Source organism: Oncorhynchus mykiss, chromosome 8 (assembly GCF_057628025.1).
Source record: "Oncorhynchus mykiss isolate SJ-2025 chromosome 8, ASM5762802v1, whole genome shotgun sequence".
Lineage (NCBI taxonomy): Eukaryota > Metazoa > Chordata > Actinopteri > Salmoniformes > Salmonidae > Oncorhynchus > Oncorhynchus mykiss.
In genome coordinates, this window is record NC_143029.1 from 76,630,770 (window position 1) to 76,653,096 (window position 22,327).

The 22,327-nt window shown below is 43.7% G+C and overlaps 3 protein-coding genes across 8 annotated transcripts in view; all 3 read right to left on the bottom strand.

Moving 5' to 3' along the window:
* The window catches only part of chd8 (chromodomain helicase DNA binding protein 8), a 30,618-nt gene extending 23,289 nt beyond the window's left edge, over positions 1 to 7,329 (bottom strand). Inside the window, exons 1-14 of one of the 6 annotated variants that reach the window (XM_090182633.1) lie at positions 7,197 to 7,329; positions 5,979 to 6,252; positions 4,815 to 5,894; positions 4,376 to 4,645; positions 4,138 to 4,248; positions 1,947 to 2,440; positions 1,735 to 1,849; positions 1,367 to 1,591; positions 1,189 to 1,257; positions 1,017 to 1,072; positions 745 to 862; positions 524 to 601; positions 240 to 377; positions 2 to 123 (exon numbers count right to left, since the gene is read on the bottom strand). In XM_090182633.1, coding sequence (XP_090038759.1) covers positions 2 to 123; positions 240 to 377; positions 524 to 601; positions 745 to 862; positions 1,017 to 1,072; positions 1,189 to 1,257; positions 1,367 to 1,591; positions 1,735 to 1,849; positions 1,947 to 2,440; positions 4,138 to 4,248; positions 4,376 to 4,645; positions 4,815 to 5,795 — 2,777 coding nt within the window. In that variant the 5' untranslated portion in view covers positions 5,796 to 5,894; positions 5,979 to 6,252; positions 7,197 to 7,329. The remainder of the gene's footprint in view (position 1; positions 124 to 239; positions 378 to 523; positions 602 to 744; positions 863 to 1,016; positions 1,073 to 1,188; positions 1,258 to 1,366; positions 1,592 to 1,734; positions 1,850 to 1,946; positions 2,441 to 4,137; positions 4,249 to 4,375; positions 4,646 to 4,814; positions 5,895 to 5,978; positions 6,253 to 7,196) is intronic. The other 5 variants (XM_036986232.2, XM_036986230.2, XM_036986231.2 and 2 more) reach the window with 5 other exon arrangements.
* A 1,236-nt stretch (positions 7,330 to 8,565) lies between these two features.
* On the bottom strand, positions 8,566 to 17,820 carry zbedx (zinc finger BED-type containing X). Its single transcript, XM_021613802.3, has 3 exons — positions 17,377 to 17,820; positions 12,034 to 14,435; positions 8,566 to 11,246 (listed from the first exon to the last, which is right to left on the bottom strand). Exons 2-3 carry the CDS (start codon positions 12,217 to 12,219, stop codon positions 9,546 to 9,548), a joined length of 1,887 nt encoding a protein of 628 aa, XP_021469477.1. The 5' UTR covers positions 12,220 to 14,435; positions 17,377 to 17,820; the 3' UTR covers positions 8,566 to 9,545.
* On the bottom strand, positions 17,549 to 21,737 carry LOC110530596 (cerebellin-1). Its single transcript, XM_090183063.1, has 3 exons — positions 21,456 to 21,737; positions 17,846 to 17,961; positions 17,549 to 17,741 (listed from the first exon to the last, which is right to left on the bottom strand). The coding sequence occupies exons 1-3, from the start codon at positions 21,735 to 21,737 to the stop codon at positions 17,549 to 17,551; spliced, it is 591 nt and encodes a 196-aa protein (XP_090039189.1).
* Positions 21,738 to 22,327: the final 590 nt, after the last annotated feature.

The window sequence follows — 22,327 nt, forward strand, 5'->3', positions numbered from 1 at the left end:
CCTGTTGTACCAGTTGAAGAGCAGCCAGTTGACTCCTTCTAGCTGGTATTCTCGGAGTACGTTCCCACTCTTGTACTCTCTGAATTCCTCCAGCTTCTTCCATGCAGCTGCTTGGGGTCGGGGCTAATGAGAGGAGTGAATGGTTTAGACTGTGGAATGATGACATATTGGATTAAAGCAGTGGCACTACTCACATGGAACGTTGTGAACACACACAACCAGTGAATACCCACACGCACCGTTCTCTTGAGTTGAGGTTGGCGGTCTTGGATCTTCCTGAACTCCTCCACCTTGCCCTCGTCCACATCCTCTCTTAGCTCCCAGGTAGCATCTTCATAGGGCAGAGAGCACCACTTCACCAGGTAATACACCACCGGCTGGAAGATACAATACACACTTAGACAAATAATCCTAACCCAGAATTTTCACAATGAGATCAATTCATGGTTTTAATTCATGGTTTACAAGAACAGATTAAGACTTGTCCTTTAGAGATCAGAATTCAGTCATTGACTTCTCTCACCTCTCCATTGTCCACACTGTTGGACTCATCCAGGATCCGGTCCACCTCCACATAATCTGGGTTAAAGGGCTCCTCTTCCTAAAGACAGGAACAGAGAGGATAAGACACACAAAAAAACACAGCGAATCCCTAAAGTTACACCTCTATACACATACCCAGCTACTTCACAATCGGAGGGTTACCAAAATGTTTCTGTGAAAGAGGCCATATTATTCCCCTACCTCCTGTAAGAGGTGTCTCATCTGTGCATGTTTGGCCTTGAATCTCTTGAGCTTCTGATGGATCCTCTTGTCTCTCTCCAGCTGCTCCAGAGTGGCCCACTCACAGTGCATGTAGGAGCTGAGAGAGATAACAGGGGGGTCAGGGGTCAGCCATGGATGTAAAGGAAGACACTCCCCATGCACTGTTGATCTTGGATGCTCCACAAACAATTTCATGGATCTCAAACCGACATTTTAGTCAATAGACATCCTCAGGAAAGAGTGAGACTTACTAGTTCTTATATTTGACAAAAAATTCCTCAGCATTGATGTAATGTCCTGGAGACACCTTTACAATATGAAGAGAGGAACAAACATGATACATAATGATTTGCAACTTCTTAAATTAGCAAAATCCCCAAATACTAACAATCAACAGAAAAAAAGCACAGTAAGCACACTCACCTCCTTTTTAGTTAACCTCATGGACAAAACTTTGTCAACAATTGCTGCATCTTCCTCGTTGGGGTTTTCCTGTGATACATATACATGTGTTATACAACTGTCATGTACAGGTGATAAGATAACCAACCAACACTCACTCAACAGAACAGCTCAAACCTGATCAAAATCTCCCACTCACCACAAAGAACTGCATGCTGGAAAGGCTGTCCCCGTCCAACTGCAGCTCCTGTTTGAGCTGCTCTCCCATCAGCTGCCCCGTTGCTCCTCCGGTAATGGACGCCACCGCCGCCGTCGTGGTGGTTACGTCCACATCCTCCTCCGGTTCGTCCTCGTCGTCAGTGATTTTGATGTCCAGATCCTCAGTGTATTTCTTCCTCTTCACCTGACGGTTAGAACGTCTCTTCTGGTGGAAGAGGGAGATGACATGGAAAAAAGTCAAGACATCGGTCAGGAAGTCTTGACAAACATCCAGTGCAGTACTGTACGTATTATGGGAGGAGGGGGGGTTGTGTGTAAGTGTGTGTCAGTAGGAGGGACGTGACTCACAGCAAGCATGTCCTCATCCAGGGCCTTAGAGGGAGAGGCGGGGCTCAACTCCCCATCAGAATGGTCTGAGGAAGCATTCCTCTTCCTCTTCTTACCCCCCACTAGAGTGATTGTACTGGGGCGAGAGACAGGGGAGGATGAGAACGAGAATTAGTTGGAGAAATAGATACAACACCCCCCAAAAAAGACAGAATGAGAACATCACAACTTACTTGATCTTTGCCTTGCTTTTGCTCTTGCTGCAGCCGGTACCAGCCGCCCCTCCAGGTGTCCCACCAGCAGCCCCACCTGCTGCCTTGGCTTTGCCCTTCTTTTCTGCACCAGCCCCGCCCTTCCCTGCTGCCGCCGCTGGGCTCTTCTTCTTACTCCCTCCTCCCTTCTTCTTGGCTCCAGGTGTGCCAGTGGTCGTTGCAGCTGCCCCTTGGTCAGCAGCCTTTTGTCCGGCAGGCAGTTCGTCCTGGTTGAGGACTCGTGGAATGTTCCTCTCTCCCCGGGCCTTGGCCCTGGCAATGGCCTCAGCCACAATACGGTTGGCCTTCTCCTGCTTGCACAGGGTCTCCAAACGACGTACAGGCTCCTGGGCCTTGGCTAGCCGTATCCCTGGTGACGACATAGTGGTGGTGGTGGAAGGGGCGGAGCCAGCAGCTGAGGTGTTGATGACCTTCACTACGGAGACAGCTCTGCCTGCTGTCGAGGTGGCATTTGTCTGTGGAGATATATATATATATATATATATACCTCTTAAGTTGTTAAGAGGCTAAATAACCTGAACGTGTAAGGTCTGACAAGTGAGATTTGCAACTCGATACATCTATCATGTAGACGTGTGTGTGTATACAGTACCAGTCAAAAATTTGGATACACCTACTCATTCAAGGATTTTTCTCTATTTGTACAATTTTCTACATTGTAGAATAATATTGACGACATCAAAACTATGAAATAACACATGGAATCATATAGTAACCAAAAAAGTGTTACACAAATCAAAATATATTTTATATTTGAGATTCTTCAAAGTAGCCACCCTTTGCCTTGATGACAGCTTTGCACACGCTTGGCATTCTCTCAACCAGCTTCACCTAGAATGCATTTAAATTAACAGGTGTGCCTTGTTAAAAGTTAATTTGTGGAATTTCTTTCCTTTGTGTTTGAGCCAATCAGTTGTGTTGTGACAAGGTAGGGGTGGTATACAGAAGACGGCCCTGTTTGGTAAAAAAACAAGTCCATATTATGTCAAGAACAGCTCAAATAAGCAAAGAGAAACAACAATCTGTCATTACTTTAAGACACGAAGGTCAGTCAATCGGTTTCTTCAAGTACAGTAGCAAAAACCATCAAGTGCTATGATGAAACTGGCTCTCATGAGGACTGCCACAGGAAAGGAAGACCCAGAGTTACCTCTGCTGCAGAGGATACATTCATTAGAGTTAACAGTCTCAGAAACTGAAGCCCAAATAAATGCTCCACAGAGTTCAAGTAACAGACACATCTCAACATCAACTGTTCAGAGGATACTGTGTGAATCACACCTTCATGGTCAAATTGCTGAAGAAACCACTACTAAAAGAACACCAATAAGAAGAAACATGCTTGAGCCAAGAAACACAAGCAATGGACATTAAACAGGTGGAAATCTCTCCTTTGCTCTGTTGAGTCCAAATTTGAGATTTCTGCTTCCAACCGCTGTGTCTTTGTGAAACGCAGAGAGGGTGAACGGATGATCTCGGCATGTGTAGTTCCCACCGAGAAGCAGTAGGGTGGTGGCGTGATGGCGCTTTGCTGGTGACACTGTCAGTGATTTATTTAGAATTCAAGCCACACTTAACCAGCATGGTTACCACAGCATTCTGCAGCAATACTCCATCCCATCTGGTTTGCACTTAGAGGGACTATCATTTGTTTTTCAACAGGTCAATGACCCAACACACACCTCCAGGCTGTGTAAAGGCTATTTGACCAAGAAGGAGAGTGATGAGTGCTGCATCAGATGACCTGGCCTCCACAATCACCCAACCTCAACCCAATTGAGATGGTTTGGGATGAGTTGGACCACAGAGTGAAGGGAAAGCAACCAACAACTGCTCAATATATGTGGGAACTCCTTCAAGACTGTTGAAAAAGCCTTCCAAGTGAAGCTGGTTGAGAGAATGCCAAGAGTGAGCAAAGCTGTCAAGGCAAAGGGTGGCTACTTTGAAGATTCTCAAATATAAAATATATTTTGATTTGTGTAACACTTTTTTGGTTACTACATGATTCCATGTGTTATTTCATAGTTTTGATGTCTTCAATATTATTCTACAATGAAAATAGTAAACAATTGTAAAAAAATAAAGAAAAACCTTTGAATGAGCAGGTGTGTCCAAACTTTTGACTGGTATGTATGTATGTATGTATGTATACCTGTGGTTGCAGCAGCAGTTTGAGGGGCACGGCTAGTCTCTGTCCACCTTGACCCTGGGAGATCTGAACAACCTGTGGGCTACTACCTTGCCCTCCGGACACCAGCTGAAACTGCAGGACAGAGACCATTCTAGTTACAGATCAAAGTCTTCATAGAACAGGTCAGTATTTCTGATTAGTTAACTGAGAGTGGAGAATTTCCTAATGACTAATTCAAGCCACTCCTCCTCCTCCTTACCTTGGGTCCCCCCTGTTGGTTGGGTTGCTGCTGCACTTGCAGCTGGATGGTGAGCACTTTAGGCTGTGTCCCCGTCTGCCCTGCCCTTGCCTGGGTGAGAGCAGCCAGCTGACCCCCCTGGAGGACCAGCTTCCCTGGGAGATTACCCAACACCAGCCTCTGCTGCTGGCCCTGCTGCAGCTGACCCGACCCACCGACTGTCACAGCACCCCCCTGGGCCGCACCACCCTGAGGCTGCTGCAGCACCAGGGTGATCCTCTTGGCTTCACCCTGAGAGGAGAGAGAAATTATCAATTAGAAGATGCGAATTTAGTTAGAAATGTGCAAGCTTGAGACCTGAGGTGAAGAGCCCTGGTTAATGGAGGTTACTGACTACTGAAAACATAGTATTTGACAATCCTGATGGTTAGGCCAAGTTGAGCTCAGAGAGCAATCTTACCTGTTGTGGTACTGTAGTGAGGGTGACCCCTTGTGGTCGGACTGTAGTGGTGCCTGTAGCAGCAGCGGTGACCTGTGTCTGCATGGCAGACTGCAGCTGCACCTGTGTCTGGGGCTGTAGCTGGATTTGCGTTGCCTGTCCTTGGGTCTGGAGCTGCACTTGAGCCTGGGCTTGGGCAAGCTGGGCTTGCGGTATCTGCACCTGGACAGTCTGAGTCTGACTTTGGGACTGGCCCTGAGGAATGGAGATCAACTGTACCTGCTTCAGGGGTCCGTTGGGCGACTGAACCAGCCTCTGTACCCCAGTTCCCACCTTCACCTGTCCCTGCCCAGGAGACGCTTGGTTCAGGACTGTTCCTCCAGACAGTATCTGCATGCCGGGCCTGAGTTGGGTTCCAGACAGTACCCTGGCAAAGGTGACCTTCCCCGCTTGGGAGCCTGTCCCAGCAACAGTCTGCAGCAGCTGTGCTTGCCCCCCAGGTCCTTTCAGGATGACGATCTTGGCACCTCCCTGGCCTCCGGCCTGCTGGGTGATGGCAGCTAGCTGCTGAGGAGTAAGCTGCTGTGCAATCTGTGTAAGCTGCTGTGTGGTGAATTGTTGTGTGGTGATGTGTTGCGTGGTGCCAGTAGAGCTATTGACAGTCAGAGGTGAGCTCAGCAGGACTGTGGCAGCCCCACTGGTGTTACTGGCTACAGAGAGTGTTGTCTGAGGTACTGTTGTAGCTATTGAAACAGTCTGAGGGAGGGCAACCGGGACTGGGGCCGGCTGCTGCACAGGTACTGGGTCTGAGATGGTTGGAGTTGCCACTGGTATGCTGAGCGCTGGGGTGGAGAGGTCTGGGGTTGGTTCAGAGGGGGGGTCCACATGCCCCAGAGCCAGTTTCAGAGCCTCCTCCACGGGGTCTGTGAAGGCATCGTCTGGCAGGGCATCCAGGTTAAACAGTGGCGTGTCATCAAAGAGGTCCATGATGGGGTCTGCCATTTTTCCCAGTCCACAGAAGATATAGAGAACAAAACAGCCTTGCTCTCAGTCAGAAAGATAGGGAAACCGTAGATCTGACCAGTATGTCCTAAAAAAAAACTATTGGAAAAACAAAAAGATCATAAATATCCTTCTGTGATTAGATAACCAAAACACATTTCTATCAAAACATCAATCACTTACTAAAATGGATTCTGAGGTTTCAGGTCTGTGCAGACAATTTACGTGGGCTTTGTCTGTGTATCCTCTAATGACATATTTGGGTAGTGTAGATGGTGGGGGGGGGGGGGAAATCTACATTTAAGCTAGATACCAGAGAAAGAGGTTCGGGGAAGAGGAGAATCGCACTATTTTTTCCACCTCTTCCTCACCCCTTTCCTCTTCCTTGTTTTCAGTGCCTACTTCTCTCTGTGTGCAATGATCCCCATCTGAGAGATCATTCGCTGATGTCTCTTTCCTAAAGAAGACAGAGAGAAGATAAGGGGTTAGCTTAACCAGGGAAAATCACTATTCCAATATACCTACTGAAAGTAGCAGGCAAAGTGTGCCATGACTCTCGCTGCTCTTGGTGGGATGAAATTGTCTGAGTTGTCATGTGGTGTCTAGTTAGCTAGTAACGTAAGCTAGTTCGTAATGTAGTTAGTAAGCTAACTAGCGTATCAGGGGCCCTGTTGCTGACGTATTTTCATGATTTTGGTGAAAATAGTATAACATAAAAGCTTTGTTTCAATAATACGAAAACAATCGATGCATGCAGCTTCAAGTAGGGGTTCTGAAAAGCTATCTATATCGTCATTCCCGTATTGTTTACCGTTTCCCGGAATCATAAGTTGATCCATCGATGCTAGCTAGCTATAACAACAACAAACACTAACTAGTAGTTTGTTTTTCCTTCAATCAAACATGCCTTCATTGTGATCATAGACTATTTTACGAGCAGTGTTTGTATGGAAAGTAATAGTTTATATGGCAAGTGGGCGAAAAACATCCGTCTAGGATAACATGGATTCTTTCCGACCGTGTTGCTCTCCGCAAACCCGCTTCAGTACAGATATAACGTTAGCATTAAATTGCTATTTGCATTGGATGAGGCTGTTTTGGGATATATCTATTTTAAATGGTATAGAAAAACGGTACTATATAATAGGTCAGTCAATAGGTAGCAGCATCTCCATAATTTACTGCATAACGTTACCATCCACTATTTCAATCTCATCAACAAACCGGACCAAACCAAAGGCAACGTGCCACAATAACCATAGTCTGTCTACGATCAGACACGGGTAAGGCCGCAATACTATTTGGGTTGGACTGCGTCTGTTCATCAGAAAAATTATCCCCTAATAACCATACTATCCACTGCCCCGACTCTCAGTTATAATTTAGGGGTGCTAAATGTACCTTTCCATCGACACACATGGCTTTCTCCGTCTCACAACACTGTACGATTACAGGAAACGGCCAGCAAAGAGCAGGAACTAACGTTCTTGCCAGCGAAAACGTTGAACGTGTGCCCATCGAATCCCATCCGCTTAACTATCATTGGTCTGAATTTACACAAACCGGCAGGATTCTAACATACCATTGGCTTAATACTGCTGTCCATCATATAATGAACGGAATACTGGGCGGGAGACAGTAATAGACATAGTTAGGTTGAGAAAACAATAAATGCGGCCTAGTTGGGACAATTTGGCTCAGAGGTCCAACACGTTGGATTTTGCTGTCAAACATCCAAACAAACGCGTAACCACCAGTTTACTGAAAGTATAACTTGAATAAGAAGTAAATATATGTCTTATTACCTGCATAATGTATATAATAATGGGGAATGTTTTGCTAACCATCCAGGCAATAATACAATTTCACCTCTTATATTTTCAGTCTCTTCAAAAGGTGACCATGTTGATTCAATTATATAACTATTCACTCAAAATTTTAGCTGTGCCCAGACCAGAGATGCAGTGCTTATTTTAAAATGTTCTTAATTATATTATTTCTGTACACTAAATCAAAACTGAAATGAACCTTGAGGCTTATGTGGTGATGGTCTCTAGAAGGTGCATCCATCAAATACATTATTATTAGCACTGGATTCACTAACAAAATCACTGGCAGCAGAGGAATATATGACACCTCACCTCAATTCTTTCAAATGCCCAGTTGTCCATTAACTGCCACCTGATGAGATGCCCTCATCTCACCTTTGCCCCATTATGCTCCAAATAGATGATTTTCTGTATGGTGCTCTCTATTTAAATTGAAACTGGGTATTGTCTTGTGTTTTTATTTTCCTGGTACACACAAACTGAACTGGTACATTATAGTAAAAATGGCCTGCTAAATGAAAGATAGCTTGCCAACAGTTACTGTATTTTTACAGCCCTAGTATCCAGTAACGGATTTTCAGTGTTCCTACATGGCTTTGGAGACCTCCAAACAGAGGAACAGGTTCACACTCACAGTACACACACACTCAACATTGCCACCTAGAGGTGATAGTGTGTGTAAACTGTGAGTGTGAACCTGTTCCTCTGTTTGGAGGTCTCCAAAGCCATGTAGGAGCACAGAAAATCAGTTACTGGATACTGGAGTTGCAAAAATCCAGCAACTTTGCCCAAATGCCATTGTTTTCCAGAAATCCTGGTTGGAATCAGGAAGGAATAACAGGATATCTGTAATCCTCAAACCAGGATTTCTGGAAAACCTGTGAATTTTGTCAAATTTACTGGAGTTTTGCCACCCTACTTGATACAAATTACATGACATCTTTTAAAATATTTAAGGTACCCCCATGTTTAATAAAAGCACAAATAAACACGTTACATTTCATTTTTGTTACTCATTTTCAAATGTACTCATGTAAAAAGTAGGCTATTAGCCTTGAGTACATTTTTTTTAAGCAAAGTAGTAAAGAAAAGTAGATTGTCACGTTTAACAACTAGTAAATAACACTCAATGTTCTGACAAGTATAATTAAGTAAACATTCACGTTTAACAACTAGTAAACTATGTTCACATTTAACAACTAGTACATAACTCAATATTCAGAATATATACATACATACATATATACACTGAACAAAAAAATAAACGCAACATGCAACAATTTCAAAGATTTTACTGAGTTACAGTTCATAGAAGGATATCAGTCAATTGAAATCAATTCATTAGGCCCTAATCTATGGATTTCACATTACTGGGCAGGAGCACAGCCATGAACATTCTATTAAATGGTAACAGCTCTGTTGGGCATTCCTGCAGTCAGCATGCCAATTGCACGCTCTCTCAAAACCTGCAACATTGTGTTGTGTGACAAAACTGCACATTTTAGAGGCCTTTTACTCTCCCCAGCAAAATGTGCACCTGTGTAATGATTATGCTATTTCATTAGCTTATTGATGTGCCACACCTGTCAGGTGGCTGGATTATCTTGGCAAAGGAGAAATGCGCACTAACAGGGATGTAAACCAATCTATGCACAAAATTTGAGAGAAATAAGCTTTTTGTGTTTATGGAACATTTCTGGGATTTTATTTCAGCTCAAGAAAAATGGGACCAACACTTTACATGTTGCATTTATATTTTGGTTGAGTATAATAATATGTCACGCAGACAAACATTTTTCAAACGTAAATCTCTGTTTAAACCTCAGTGCGCACGGCCTTTGATTAGTTTTAAACAGCTTAACAAACATAACCAAGAATACACCTCTAATACATAATCTGTGAGAAAAATCCCATTCCTTTTTCATTCAGGGAATATTTTGTCCTGTGTGCATATTTTGCTGTTGTAACGCAAAAGGAGAACTTGCTCAAACTGATCATCAGTCAGACCATTCCTTTGGGGGGTGAGAATGTTCCCATTATGACTGAAGAGGCGCTCCACAGGAGCACTTGAGGGTAGGATGGTGTTGAATTTGAGGAACAGATTTCTCACTCTTGGGAAGTATTTCAGGCAGCTGAGATTTTTGCTGGTTCCCTCTAGGTACCTCCGGACTTCCTCTTCTGTGTCACTGTTGCCGGTCCCAGGTCCGAAACTGAAGAATTCATCTTCTGACTGCATGTCGTCGCTGCCAATTGGTGCACCATCAGTCAGCTCCATTGGGGTCGCCTCAGCTACTAGCATCAAATGCATGTCTTCTCTCTCAGCTTCTGGTAGCCACCACAAACGAAATTGTGGAGTAGTTGCTGTTGCCATTTTTGCATCCAGACTAGCAAACAGCTGTTTGAAGCGGGAATCTATTGCTTCTAGAACAGGGTTGATTACGTCAAAGAGATAGAGTGTAAGAGTTTTCTTCTCACATAGCTTTTTCTTCAATGTGAGTACCGTTGGTATGACCAGTCCAAGAAAACATTTTTGCTCTCCTTGGAAGAGGTCCAGTGCAAAAGCAAGTGGCTTGAAGACATCTACGTATTCTTTTAAAAATGCTATCTCGTAAGATAGCAGTCTTGGGACCCCCAGGCTGTCACAAACATCCATTAGTTTTGTTTCAGGGAGAGAAACCATCTTTTCCACTGCACAGTATTCAGAATTCCAGCGACTCTCACAAGGAGCAGTCAATTTCATTTTCTCTATGTCCTCCACTGCTGCTATAGTCAATGGGGATTGGTGGACTCTGTTCCATACTACAGAACACTTGGCCATTGCGCTGTAGTACACTTGGGCAGTTTCTCCCTGTGATAGAGCTTGCGCTAGGTCATGGGAGGCAATCAGATTCAATGCGTGTGATGCACATTTCTGGTGCGGCAGCAGAAAGAGGTGCATGGCCTCATCTGCTCCATCAAGAATGGTGCCCACGTCCTCAAATTCAACATTGTCATCTTCATCATTTTCATTGTCCCCCTTTGAAAACTCTTTAAAGACTTTGACGAAGTTGCTGCCATTATCAGTGACAGTAGCCTGAAGTTTGTTTTCAATATTGTAGGCCACATGAATCTCGTTTATCTTGGCTGCAATTGTATCAAATGTGTGTGCGCCCCGTATTCTGGCACAGGCAAGTGCAGCAGACTTCCTCTCCAGCTCATTCTTCTCAATCCAATGACATGTCATCCCAATGTAGCTTTTGTTGTGGGCTGTCCAGATATCCGCTGTAGTGCACACTGATTGTACACTGTCCAGATTTTCCTTTAGTTTATCCTTCATTTTGGAGAATGCCATCTCAATTCTATTGATAAATGTATTTCGGGTCATGGACATCTTCCCTCCACTTAAACCCTCAATCAGCTTCCTGAATGCAGGCTGTTCCAAGACAGACAGCGATTGGACATCATCCACCATGAAGTTGAAGACCAGGGCGTTCACTTTTGGCTGTGATGTCATTTGATGGACTAGGCTTTCCAGCTTGGATTTCTTGTACTTTGGCTCCTTAGGAGAATCTGAGGTGGTTGGTCCATTTGGTCCATTCATCTCAACTTTAGGGGACTTTAGATACATGCTGGGATGCTTTCTCTGAAATACAAAAATAAAATGCATTAATACAGAAGCATACATATCAGAACATCTGTTATATTTGTAATGCCCAAAATATTTGCCCAACCTATTTATTGCAATATACACAGAGCCCATCCTTGTGCAATTGCTTCTGCAGGTAAAAACACATAAACACTGACCACCAGTAGAATCCCGTTTACCCATATGATATACATCTCATGCATCTCAAGTCTTAAGTGGCATCCTCGGTCCTCTCCAGCTTTACTTATAGGACGAGACAGGCTATGTGAAACTATCAAGATCCCTTTACTTTCACTCTTTTCTTTCTTTATTTGTATGCAAAACACAATCTTAGCCAAGTCACAAAATATATCAGTCAGTCAGCAAATGAACAAATGTGATGCTCTTGCACATGGCTACTCTATTGAGAAGCACACCCCTTCCCAAATGTATTTGTGGTTGCTGTCTTTTTTGTTGTTATTTTTCAGTAGGTGAAAATGACAACGCATTGCAATGCTTAAGAATGTTCGAATTACATTTCCAATATACTTTTTTGTCTGATCGTGTTATTGTATATGTCGACGCATGAGGGAACCAATGAAATCTCTGTATTATGGGCTGGACGAAATACACCGCCACCCAATCAAAACACAGCGAAGCCTTCATTCTTTATTGGGAAAGAGATGGTAGCAGAGTAGTAGCTAGGCCACAGCTGGTATATAAAGTTGATACGGGCTTTGGTTACATTTTTTTATCTGCATTTTTAACACGCCATACAACATGTTAATTGAAAGCATTTACTAACCTCTAAATGTTTCTTCAGATTTGATGTCGAGTTCTTGGAGGTAGACAGCATGCGGATTTTGGGTTTGCATAGAACACATTGAACGATTATATTCTTGTCTTTTACTTCCTTGAAAATAAAATGTTGTCGATATCGCCAGACGTGGAACGATGTGGCAAGAGTACCGGTATCCATACTGGTATCCATTTTTAACAATTTATCCGTACAATGTGTTGCATTTAGAGCGAGACAGCAATTTGTGGAAACAGACAAAGCACACTGCGGTAGTCTGATTACGTAACCACGTAATCCGGATTACTTGTAATGCGTTACTACCATTGGTTACTTTCTACCGAAGTAACCCAGCCCCCTGTATGTTTGTGGCTTTGTTCCAAATGGTCTTTATTACAGTCGTGTATGATCACAATTTAGGAGATGATATTGATGTGGCACCTGGGTATAATTACTTCCCCAATAGTGAGTTTTTTCTAGAAGGGATACATATTTTGTCAAATATAACTTTTCGTTTTTAAATTTTTTTTATCTAGGCAAGTCAAGAAGAACAAATCAGTGGGTTAACTGCCTTGTTTAGGGGCAGAATGACAAATGTTTTACCTTGTCTGCTCACGGATTTGATCCAGCAACCTTTCAATTACTGGCCCAACACTAACCACTAGGCTACCTGCCACCCCAAAGGTTGTAGATTTAAGAGAATTTATGCAGCAGGTTCAAATCAAATTTTATTTGTCACATACACATGTTTAGCAGATGTTATTGTGGGTGTAGAAAAATGCTTGTGTTTCTAGCTCTGACAGTGCAGTAATATCTAACAATTCACAAAAATGCACATAATATACACAACCTAAAAGTAAAAGAATGGAATTAAGGAATATATAAATATTAGGATGAACAATGTTGGAGTGGCATAGACTAAAATACAGTAGAGTAGAATAGAATACAGTATATACATATGAGATGAGTAAAGCAAAAATATGAAAACATTATTAAAGTGGCCAGTGATTTCAAGTCTATGTATCTTGTCACGAACCGGCTCAAAGCCCGTAACAAAGGGAGACAACGTGGAGATAAGGAGTAACAAAATATATATTTATTAACTAAAGCAACTAAGGAAAATATACAATGATGTGTGTAATCAATAGTGTAAGTGAGTGTTTTGCATGCATGAATGTGATAATGCAGGGTGTTGAAAGGTGCCAAAACAAACAAACAAAAAGCCACCAAGAACCACAACACAATCTACAAAGGTGTCTGCATGGAGAGAGTCTCTTCCATGAATGTGGAAGAGGTCTATTTATCCTGGGAGACACCTGGCCCAGGTGTTTCCCATGAAGCTGACGACCCTCCCAACTCCGCCCACCGGCATCCTAATAAGGAAACAAGAACAAAGACAGAATACGGCAGACAGAGTGGGAGGGTCGTCACAATATGAGGCAGCAGCCTCCAAAGTGCAGGGTTATGTAACTGGGTGGAAGCCACCTAGTGATGGCTATTTAACAGTCTGATGGCCTTGAGATAGAAGCTATTTTCAGTCTCTCGGACTCAGCTTTGATGCAACTGTACGTACTGACTTCGCCTTCTGGATGATAGTGGGGTGAACAGGCAGTGGCTCGGGTGGTTGTTGTCCTTGATATCTTTTTGGTCTTCCTGTGACATTGGGTGGTGTAGGTGTCCTGGAGGGCAGGTATTTTTCCCCCGGTGATGCATTGGGCAGACAGCACCATCCTCTGGAGAGCGCTGCGATTGAGCGCTGCGATTGAGGGCGGTGCAGTTGCCGTACCAGGCGGTGATACAGCCCGACAGGATGCTCTCAACTGTGCATCTGTAAAAGTTTGTGAGGGTTTTAGGTGCCAAGCCACATTTCTTCAGCCTCCTGAGGTTGAAGAGGCGTTGTTGCGCTTTCTTCACCACGTGTGTGTGGGTGGACCATTTCAGATCATCAGTGATGTGTACGCCGAGGAACTTGAAGCTTTCCACTGCAGTCCCGTCGATGTGAATAGGGGCGTGCTGCCTCTGCTGTTTCCTGAAGTCCACGATCAGCTTCTTTGTTTTGTCGACATTGAGTGAGAGGTTATTTTCCTGGCACCAAACTCCCAGGGCCCTCACCTCCTTTCTGTAGGCTGTCTTGTCATTGTTGGTAATCATGCCTATTACTGTTGTGTTGTCTGCAACTTGATGATTGAGTTGGAGGCGTGTGTGGCCATGCAGTCATGTGTGAACAGGGAGTACAGGAGGGGGCTGAGCACGCACCTTTGTTGGGCCCCTGTGTTGAGGATCAGCGAAGTGGAGGTGTTGTTCCCTACCTTCACCACCTGGGGGAGACCTGTAAGGAAGTCCAGGACCCAGTTGCACAGTGCGGGGTTCAGACCCAGGGCCCCGATCTTAATGATGAGCTTGGAGGGTAGCTAAAGAGTTAGTAGAATAGTTAGGGTTAGCTAAAAGGCACACATTTTTGGGGGGACAAAAACTCAATAGTCTGTCTCCAATGACATTTCAAAGCAGTTATGGGCAACTCCAGTCCTCAGGGGCCTGATTGGTGTCACTCTTTTGCCCCAGCCCTAGCTAACACACCTGATTCCAATAATCAACTAATCACGATCTTCACTTTAGAATGCAATTACTTTAATATGCTGTGTTTGGTAAGGATGAGGAAAAAGTGTGACATCTCTCCAGCCCCTGACGACTGGAGTTTCCCGTCCCTGTTTTAATCTTTTGAAAATGGTCCAAGATAACTCAATGATGTTGATTACTTTAAACATCTTCTTCAGGACCGCTGGACTGATTGGCACCAAATTTGGTATCCATCATCTCTGTCCCTATGTCTTTAAATGCAACATTTTCCAGGATTTTAACTCAAACTATATGGCTACATTGAGCCAATGAGCTTGCATTAATGTTTTTTCATGTCCAACAGCGCCACCATGCGGCATAACTGAACCACACTTTACAGGTTAGCTAGACTCGTATCCCTGAGCATGTGTGCCAATGTAATCACTGAATCGAACAGATTAAGGTATATAAACATGTGCCCTTTATAGTGCCACTGTGTGGTCGATGTGCTTAAATATGTTGAGTCTTCACAGTGTTTGGAACATGTGTACCAAGTTTGTTACAATATGAATATCCGTGACTGATTTATATGCAATTATGTGACAGACCACGCCCATGTGAATGCTTACTGGTCAATAGCGGCCATGTTGTCTTTGGTACTAGTCTGGAAAATGTTGTGTTGGGAGAACTTTGTACATAGATGCCACATATGAAGTTACATACAGATCGGTCATTCGGTGCCAGAGGAGAAGCTTTTTAAGTATTTTTCACAAAATAAAAATGGCGGAAAATCCATCATGGCAGACCTTATGGGTCCTTGAGGCAAATTTGTTCATTGTGAGGAGCGGGACCTACATACCGAATTTCATGACTAGGTCAAACGGGGTAAGGGTCAAAGTTTGCATGTTAAATCGATTGTTATAGCACCACCATGTGGCCTATTGGCAAGACATTGCAGGGGAGGGTGTGGTCCTTGGACCTTTACCATCATACCAGGTTGCATCCTCCTAGGCATTAGGCCTTATAATGTCACAGGAATTTGCATTTTAATTTGGCTTTACAGAAGTAGAGGAATAATAATTAATGCTGCAAGCTCCGTTGCCGGGGTTCAGCTGTGCGTCCACTGTGCCACCATCAGGAAAATGTTTACGGATTTCCCTATGGCAAGTTACTTCTGTACTATTTATCACACTTGACAAATATCAGAACTCAAAATCAAACTGATCATGCAATATAATATGCTTTTGAGGTATTTTGGAACATTTTCAATGATATTGAGGACCGCTGGACTGATCAGCATCAAATTTGGTACATAGCATCTACAGCATGTACCCACGCAACATTTTCCAAGACTCTAGCTCAAACAATATGGCCACTATGAGCAAAGAGCTTGAAACCAAACTAAACCATGCGTTAGAGGTTAGCATGTCCCTGAGCTTGTGTGCTAAATTTCATCACTCGGTCAAACAGATCAAGTGATATAAACATGTGCCAATTATAGCGCCACTGTGGGGTTGATCTGAATGTGCTTGCATAGGTTGAGTATAGTCTGGAAAAATGTTGCTTTCAGAGACCTTGGCCAATACATGACATGTATCAAGTTACTTTTAGATTGGTCATTCGGTGCCAGAGTAGTAGAATTTTAAGTGCTCTTCACAAAATTCTAAATGGCAGGGAATACAACATGGCGGACATTATGGGTCCTTGAGGAAAAGGTGTTTCTTGTGAGGAAAGAGACCTATGTACCGAATTTCATGACCGTAGGTCACGTTGTGAGGGGCGTGAGCTTCCAAAGTTTGTATTTTAATCGCTTGTTATAGTGCCACCATCTGGCCAATTGGCATGGGATTACAAGAGAGGGTGTGGCACACGGGACTTTACTTTTCATGTTAAGTTGCACCTTTGTAGGCATTACCATCTCATGGAAGTATACATTATAATAATAAACTGGAATAATACAAATGGGTCTTTAGCAGCCTATGCTTGCTGAACCCCTAATAATAATAATAAACGCTAACAAATACAATAGGGTTTCACCAGCTTAGCTGCTGAACCCCTAACTAGGGAAGCGTGACTGACTAGTTGTGACAGCACACCACACTTGATCCACAGGAGTCCGGCTAGGACGTGCTTGTGTCCTCGCCAAAGCCTCCATCTGTTTGTGCATGACTGTTAGCCCTATGAGGAGTATCCGTTATTCACTATGCTAATGCTCTCCACACTTGCCAATGCCCTGCCACCATGCCAACTCTGGTGGTGAGAGCTATATTTACAAACAGCTGTCATGATATTGGTTCAATGAAGAACACAAGAGTGAATATTAATACTCTGTAACCTAATGTAACATGCATAAAACAAAAATAATAATCTAATTCACATAGTACTTCGAAAGGCTTCTAAAGAGCTAATGTATATATTAATTTTAATATGACTTTTTAAAATCTTCATAAGAAGTATGCACTCTGCAAAACACATACATGCCAATAGGGAATATAATCCTTCACAAGAAAAACAGGTTAAACAAAACAGGAAACCATGGGGCTGGCCAGATTGACTGGTAAAAATACCAGAGATCCAAATGTCAATCGAATGTTGTATTCAGGTCTTGCCATTTTTTAAGGGCTACAGGATTTACTTATCTTATTACTTTTAAAATTGAAAATGAAAAAGATACACATTTATTGCAGATACTGCTCATCATCAACTCTGGTATCTGAACAAAAATAGTCTCCCAGTCCTCCATCCTACAGGACAAGTTACATATAAACTGGACACGGTATGAGACAATTCACATACCCACAGCTGTCAATGTTCATTACGTCTTTCTGTTTCGCTCCATCTTTCATCTATAATTGCCTCTCTTAGACGTGAAATCCTATCTCTTTCTCAGTCGCACCGTTTTCCCACCGTATCGCTCTTTCACTCCGTATTTCCCTCTGTCCTCCTCTCCCTCCTGCTGACTGTCTCCCTATAAGGGAAAAACCAAGAAGGCGGAGGAGGTGTAATACTTCCAGCCACCCATCAGGTTTCCCCTCTCCAGTTTGAGGTAGGTCTCGTCTCCCCTCTCCATGAGCACCAGGCCGGCTTTGGTGGCTGCCTCCCGCGTCACATTCTGGTCCCCAGCGAAGGCTGAGATCATTGGCCACCCATTCACCATCAAACTAACCTGGGGAAGAAGAACCACAGAGTCTCAATGCCAAATAACTAACCGTATGTGAGACATGTGTGATTGCTACATATGATGTATGCGTGGTGTGTATCTCACTTGGATAGTTTGTTATAGGCCTTCACAACATGGCAGTTAAAGCTGTAGACTCCCCTCCTGGGGGCTAGGAAGACACTGCTCTCCTGGTCAAAGTGATTTCCCACATTCACCAGGATCTGAGGTAAGAAGAGAAAGAGAGAGAATTAATACAGGAGAATAAGAGAGATGGGGAGTGGTGGTATAGAAATCACCCTGAAGAAGGCACAGTGATGCCGAAACGTTGGTGATTTACCCAATAATTTACTGGGAGTTTATAAACTCAGCAAAAAAAGAAACGTCCTCTCACTGTCAACTGCGTTTATTTTCAGCAAACTTAACATGTGTAAGTATTTGTATGAACATACAGTGCCTTGCGAAAGTATTCGGCCCCCTTGAACTTTGCGACCTTTTGCCACATTTCAGGCTTCAAACATAAAGATATAAAACTGTATTTTTTTGTGAAGAATCAACAAGTGGGACACAATCATGAAGTGGAACGACATTTATTGGATATTTCAAACTTTTTTAACAAATCAAAAACTGAAAAATTGGGCGTGCAAAATTATTCAGCCCCCTTAAGTTAATACTTTGTAGCGCCACCTTTTGCTGCGATTACAGCTGTAAGTCGCTTGGGGTATGTCTCTATCAGTTTTGCACATCGAGAGACTGACATTTTTTCCCATTCCTCCTTGCAAAACAGCTCGAGCTCAGTGAGGTTGGATGGAGAGCATTTGTGAACAGCAGTTTTCAGTTCTTTCCACAGATTCTCGATTGGTATCAGGTCTGGAATTTGACTTGGCCATTCTAACACCTGGATATGTTTATTTTTGAACCATTCCATTGTAGATTTTGCTTTATGTTTTGGATCATTGTCTTGTTGGAAGACAAATCTCCGTCCCAGTCTCAGGTCTTTTGCAGACTCCATCAGGTTTTCTTCCAGAATGGTCCTGTATTTGGCTCCATCCATCTTCCCATCAATTTTAACTTCCCATCAATTCTAACAATTTTATCTTCCCTGTCCCTGCTGAAGAAAAGCAGGCCCAAACCATGATGCTACCACCACCATGTTTGACAGTGGGGATGGTGTGTTCAGCTGTGTTGCTTTTACGCCAAACATAACGTTTTGCATTGTTGCCAAAAAGTTCAATTTTGGTTTCATCTGACCAGAGCACCTTCTTCCACATGTTTGGTGTGTCTCCCAGGTGGCTTGTGGCAAACTTTAAACAACACTTTATGGATATCTTTAAGAAATGGCTTTCTTCTTGCCACTCTTCCATAAGGGCCAGATTTGTGCAATATAAGACTGATTGTTGTCCTATGGACAGTCTCCCACCTCAGCTGTAGATCTCTGCAGTTCATCCAGAGTGATCACGGGCCTCTTGGCTGCATCTCTGATCAGTCTTCTTCTTGTATGAGCTGAACGTTTAGAGGGACGGCCAGGTCTTGGTAGATTTGCAGTGGTCTGATACTCCTTCCATTTCAATATTATCGCTTGCACAGTGCTCCTTGGGATGTTTAAAGCTTGGGAAATGTTTTATTCAAATCCGGCTTTAAACTTCTTCACAACAGTATCTCGGACCTGCCTGGTGTGTTCCTTGTTCTTCATGATGCTCTCTGCGCTTTTAACGGACCTCTGAGACTATCACAGTGCAGGTGCATTTATACAGAGACTTGATTACACACAGGTGGATTGTATTTATCATCATTAGTCATTTAGGTCAACATTGGATCATTCAGAGATCCTCACTGAACTTCTGGAGAGAGTTTGCTGCACTGAAAGTAAAGGGGCTGAATAGTTTTGCACGCCCAATTTTTCAGTTTTTGATTTGTTAAAAAAGTTTGAAATATCCAATAAATGTCGTTCCACTTCATGATTGTGTCCCACTTGTTGTTGATTATTCACAAAAAAATACAGTTTTATATCTTTATGTTTGAAGCCTGAAATGTGGCAAAAGGTCGCAAAGTTCAATGGGGCCGAATACTTTCGCAAGGCACTGTAACAAGATTCAACAATTGACATAAACTGAACAAGTTCCACAGACATGTGACTAACATAAATTGAATAATGTTTGCCTGAACAAGGGTGGGGGAGGGGTCAAAATCAAAAGTAACAGTCAGTATATGGTGTGGCCACCAGCTGCATTAAGTACTGCAGTGCATCTCCTCCTCATAGACTTCACCAGATTTGCCAGTTCTTGCTGTGAGATGTTACCCCACTCTTCCACCAAGGCACCTGCAAGTTACCAGATATTTCTGGGGGGAATGGCCCTAGCCCTCACCCTCCGATCCAACAGGTCCCAGACGTGCTCAATGTGATTGAGATCCAGGCTCTTTGCTGGCCATGGCAGAACACTGACATTCCTGTCTTGCAGGAAATCCTGCACAGAACGAGCAGTATGGCTGGTGGCATTGTCAAGCTGGAGGGTCATGTCAGGATGAGCCTGCAGATAGGGTACCACGGGGGAGGAAGATGTCTTCCCTGTAACACACAGCGTTGAGATTGCCTGCAATGACAACAAGCCCCGTCTGCTCATGCTGTGACACACCGCCCCAGACCATGACGGACACTCCCCCTCCAAATCGATCCCGCTCCAGTGTACAGGCCTCGGTGTAACGCTCATTCCTTCGACGATAAACCATCACCCCTGGTGAGACAAAACCGTGACTTGTCAGTGAAGAGCACTTTTTGCCAGTCCTGTCTGGTCCAGCGACGGTGGGTTTGTGCCCATAGGCGACGTTGTTGCCGGTGATGTCTGGTGAGGACCAGCCTTACAACAAGCTTACAAGCCCTCAGTCCAGCCTCTCTCGGCCTATTGCGGACAGTCTGAGCACTGATGGAGGGATTGTGCGTTCCTGATGTAACTCGGGCAGTTGTTGTTGCCATCCTGTACCTGTCCCGCAGGTGTGATGTTCGGATGTACCAATCCTGTGCAGGTGTTGTTCACGTGGTCTGCCACTGTGAGGATGATCAGCTGTCTGTCCTGTCTCCCTGTAGCGCTGTCTTAGGAGTCTCACATTACGAACATTGCAATTTATTTTCCTGGCCACATTTGCAGTCCTCATACCTCCTTGCAGCATGCCTAAGGCACCTTCACGCAGATGAGCAGGAACCCTGGGTCTGTAGAAAGGTCTCTTTAGTGTCCTAAGTTTTCATAACTGTGACCTTAATTGCCTACGGTTTGTAAGCTGTTAGTGTCTTAACGACCATTCTACAGGTGCATGTTCATTCACTGTTTATGGTTCATTGAACAAGCATGGGAAACCGTATTTAAACCCTTTACAATGAAGATCTGTGAAGTTATTTGGATTTTTACAAATTATCTTTGAAAGACAGGGTCCTGAAAAAGAGAAAGTTTCTTTTTTCCTGAATTTATGTAGTGTGCGACTCTCTTTATTTTATAGCTTATAGTTTATTCGCCGTTAGTCAGCACCTCTACATACAATAATTGTATCTGGATGTGCGCCATCTCATGTTTTTTTACAAGGTATAGAAATCAATCATTCATCAATGATCAATCAAAGAGAAATCAATCAACAACCAAAGGGAATTCATTAATCAGAAACAGAATGAGTCAACTTCACCTGCTGATGTGATACTTTCTATGGTCAATGTTTCTTTGCATTTGTTCACCTGGTCGAAGTAGATGATCATGATGCGGTTGCTCATGGCTGTGGGCTCATGGTTGGTCTGGCGGGTGGCAGAGAAGGCCACCCAGCCCGTGCCTGAGCGTACTGACATGCCCAGGTCATTTCCCGCTGGCTCAGAGTTGGGAGTGGAGTCACAGATTACCAAACACTTCCCTTTTAGGACGATAGGCTCTGTGTCATTCTGGGCCTGAGCGCCTAGAGGCCCCCATAGGAGCAGCAGCACTGTGGGCTCGATGTTGGAAGGATGAACCAGCCTGGGATACATGCTTTTAATTGGCAGTTTTGAATGTAAATCTGTGATTGATTCAATTATGGAGGAATGTTATTTAGAGACATAGATACACATGCTCAAGCAAAAGAGGTGTACGACTTATAAATCAATAGATATTCTGTCCTTTGCTGGTTGAACTTGGTCCTCAATTGGTTGAACACCTTGATCTAAGACAGCAGTCTCTTATCCCACCTAGTGTAGACCCTATGTAGGAATTCTCCCAGTAATAGAAACAGAGGTGAGTCAACAGGTAGGACTGACAACCAGGAGGTTTTGGGGTTATTTGTGTTCAGCAGCAGGAGCCAAATTCAGAACACATGCAGTCGCTTCCTCTATTTCCCACTCTCTCTCTCCCTCCCTCCCTCATGTGCTTGTTTGCAACTGCGGCAGTAGGGGGCAGGATGGCAAGGACAAATAGACATTTGGGTGTGTTCCAATCTACTTCATCATTGCACAAGACCTGAGGGAGAGAATGAAAAAGGGAGGGAGGAGGGATACATTGAGAAAGGTAAAGATAGGGCACCTGTGAGGAATCTTGGCATTGGCTACCAGAAAAGCTTATGAAGAGGAGGATGAAGAGGAGA

What these genes read in the sequence shown, in the direction of transcription:
- LOC110530596 (XM_090183063.1), bottom strand. Translation starts at nt 21,737, where the DNA reads ATGTATCCCAGGCTGGTTCATCCTTCCAACATCGAGCCCACAGTGCTG. An exon ending in TGATCATCTACTTCGACCAG is followed by an intron (nt 17,962 to 21,455) that starts GTGAACAAATGC and finishes TTCTTACCTCAG; the next exon opens with ATCCTGGTGAATGTGGGAAA. An exon ending in GCCTATAACAAACTATCCAA is followed by an intron (nt 17,742 to 17,845) that starts GTGAGATACACA and finishes TCCCCAGGTTAG; the next exon opens with TTTGATGGTGAATGGGTGGC.
- zbedx (XM_021613802.3), bottom strand. Translation starts at nt 12,219, where the DNA reads ATGGATACCAGTATGGATACCGGTACTCTTGCCACATCGTTCCACGTC. An exon ending in ATCTGAAGAAACATTTAGAG is followed by an intron (nt 11,247 to 12,033) that starts GTTAGTAAATGC and finishes TTTGTATTTCAG; the next exon opens with AGAAAGCATCCCAGCATGTA.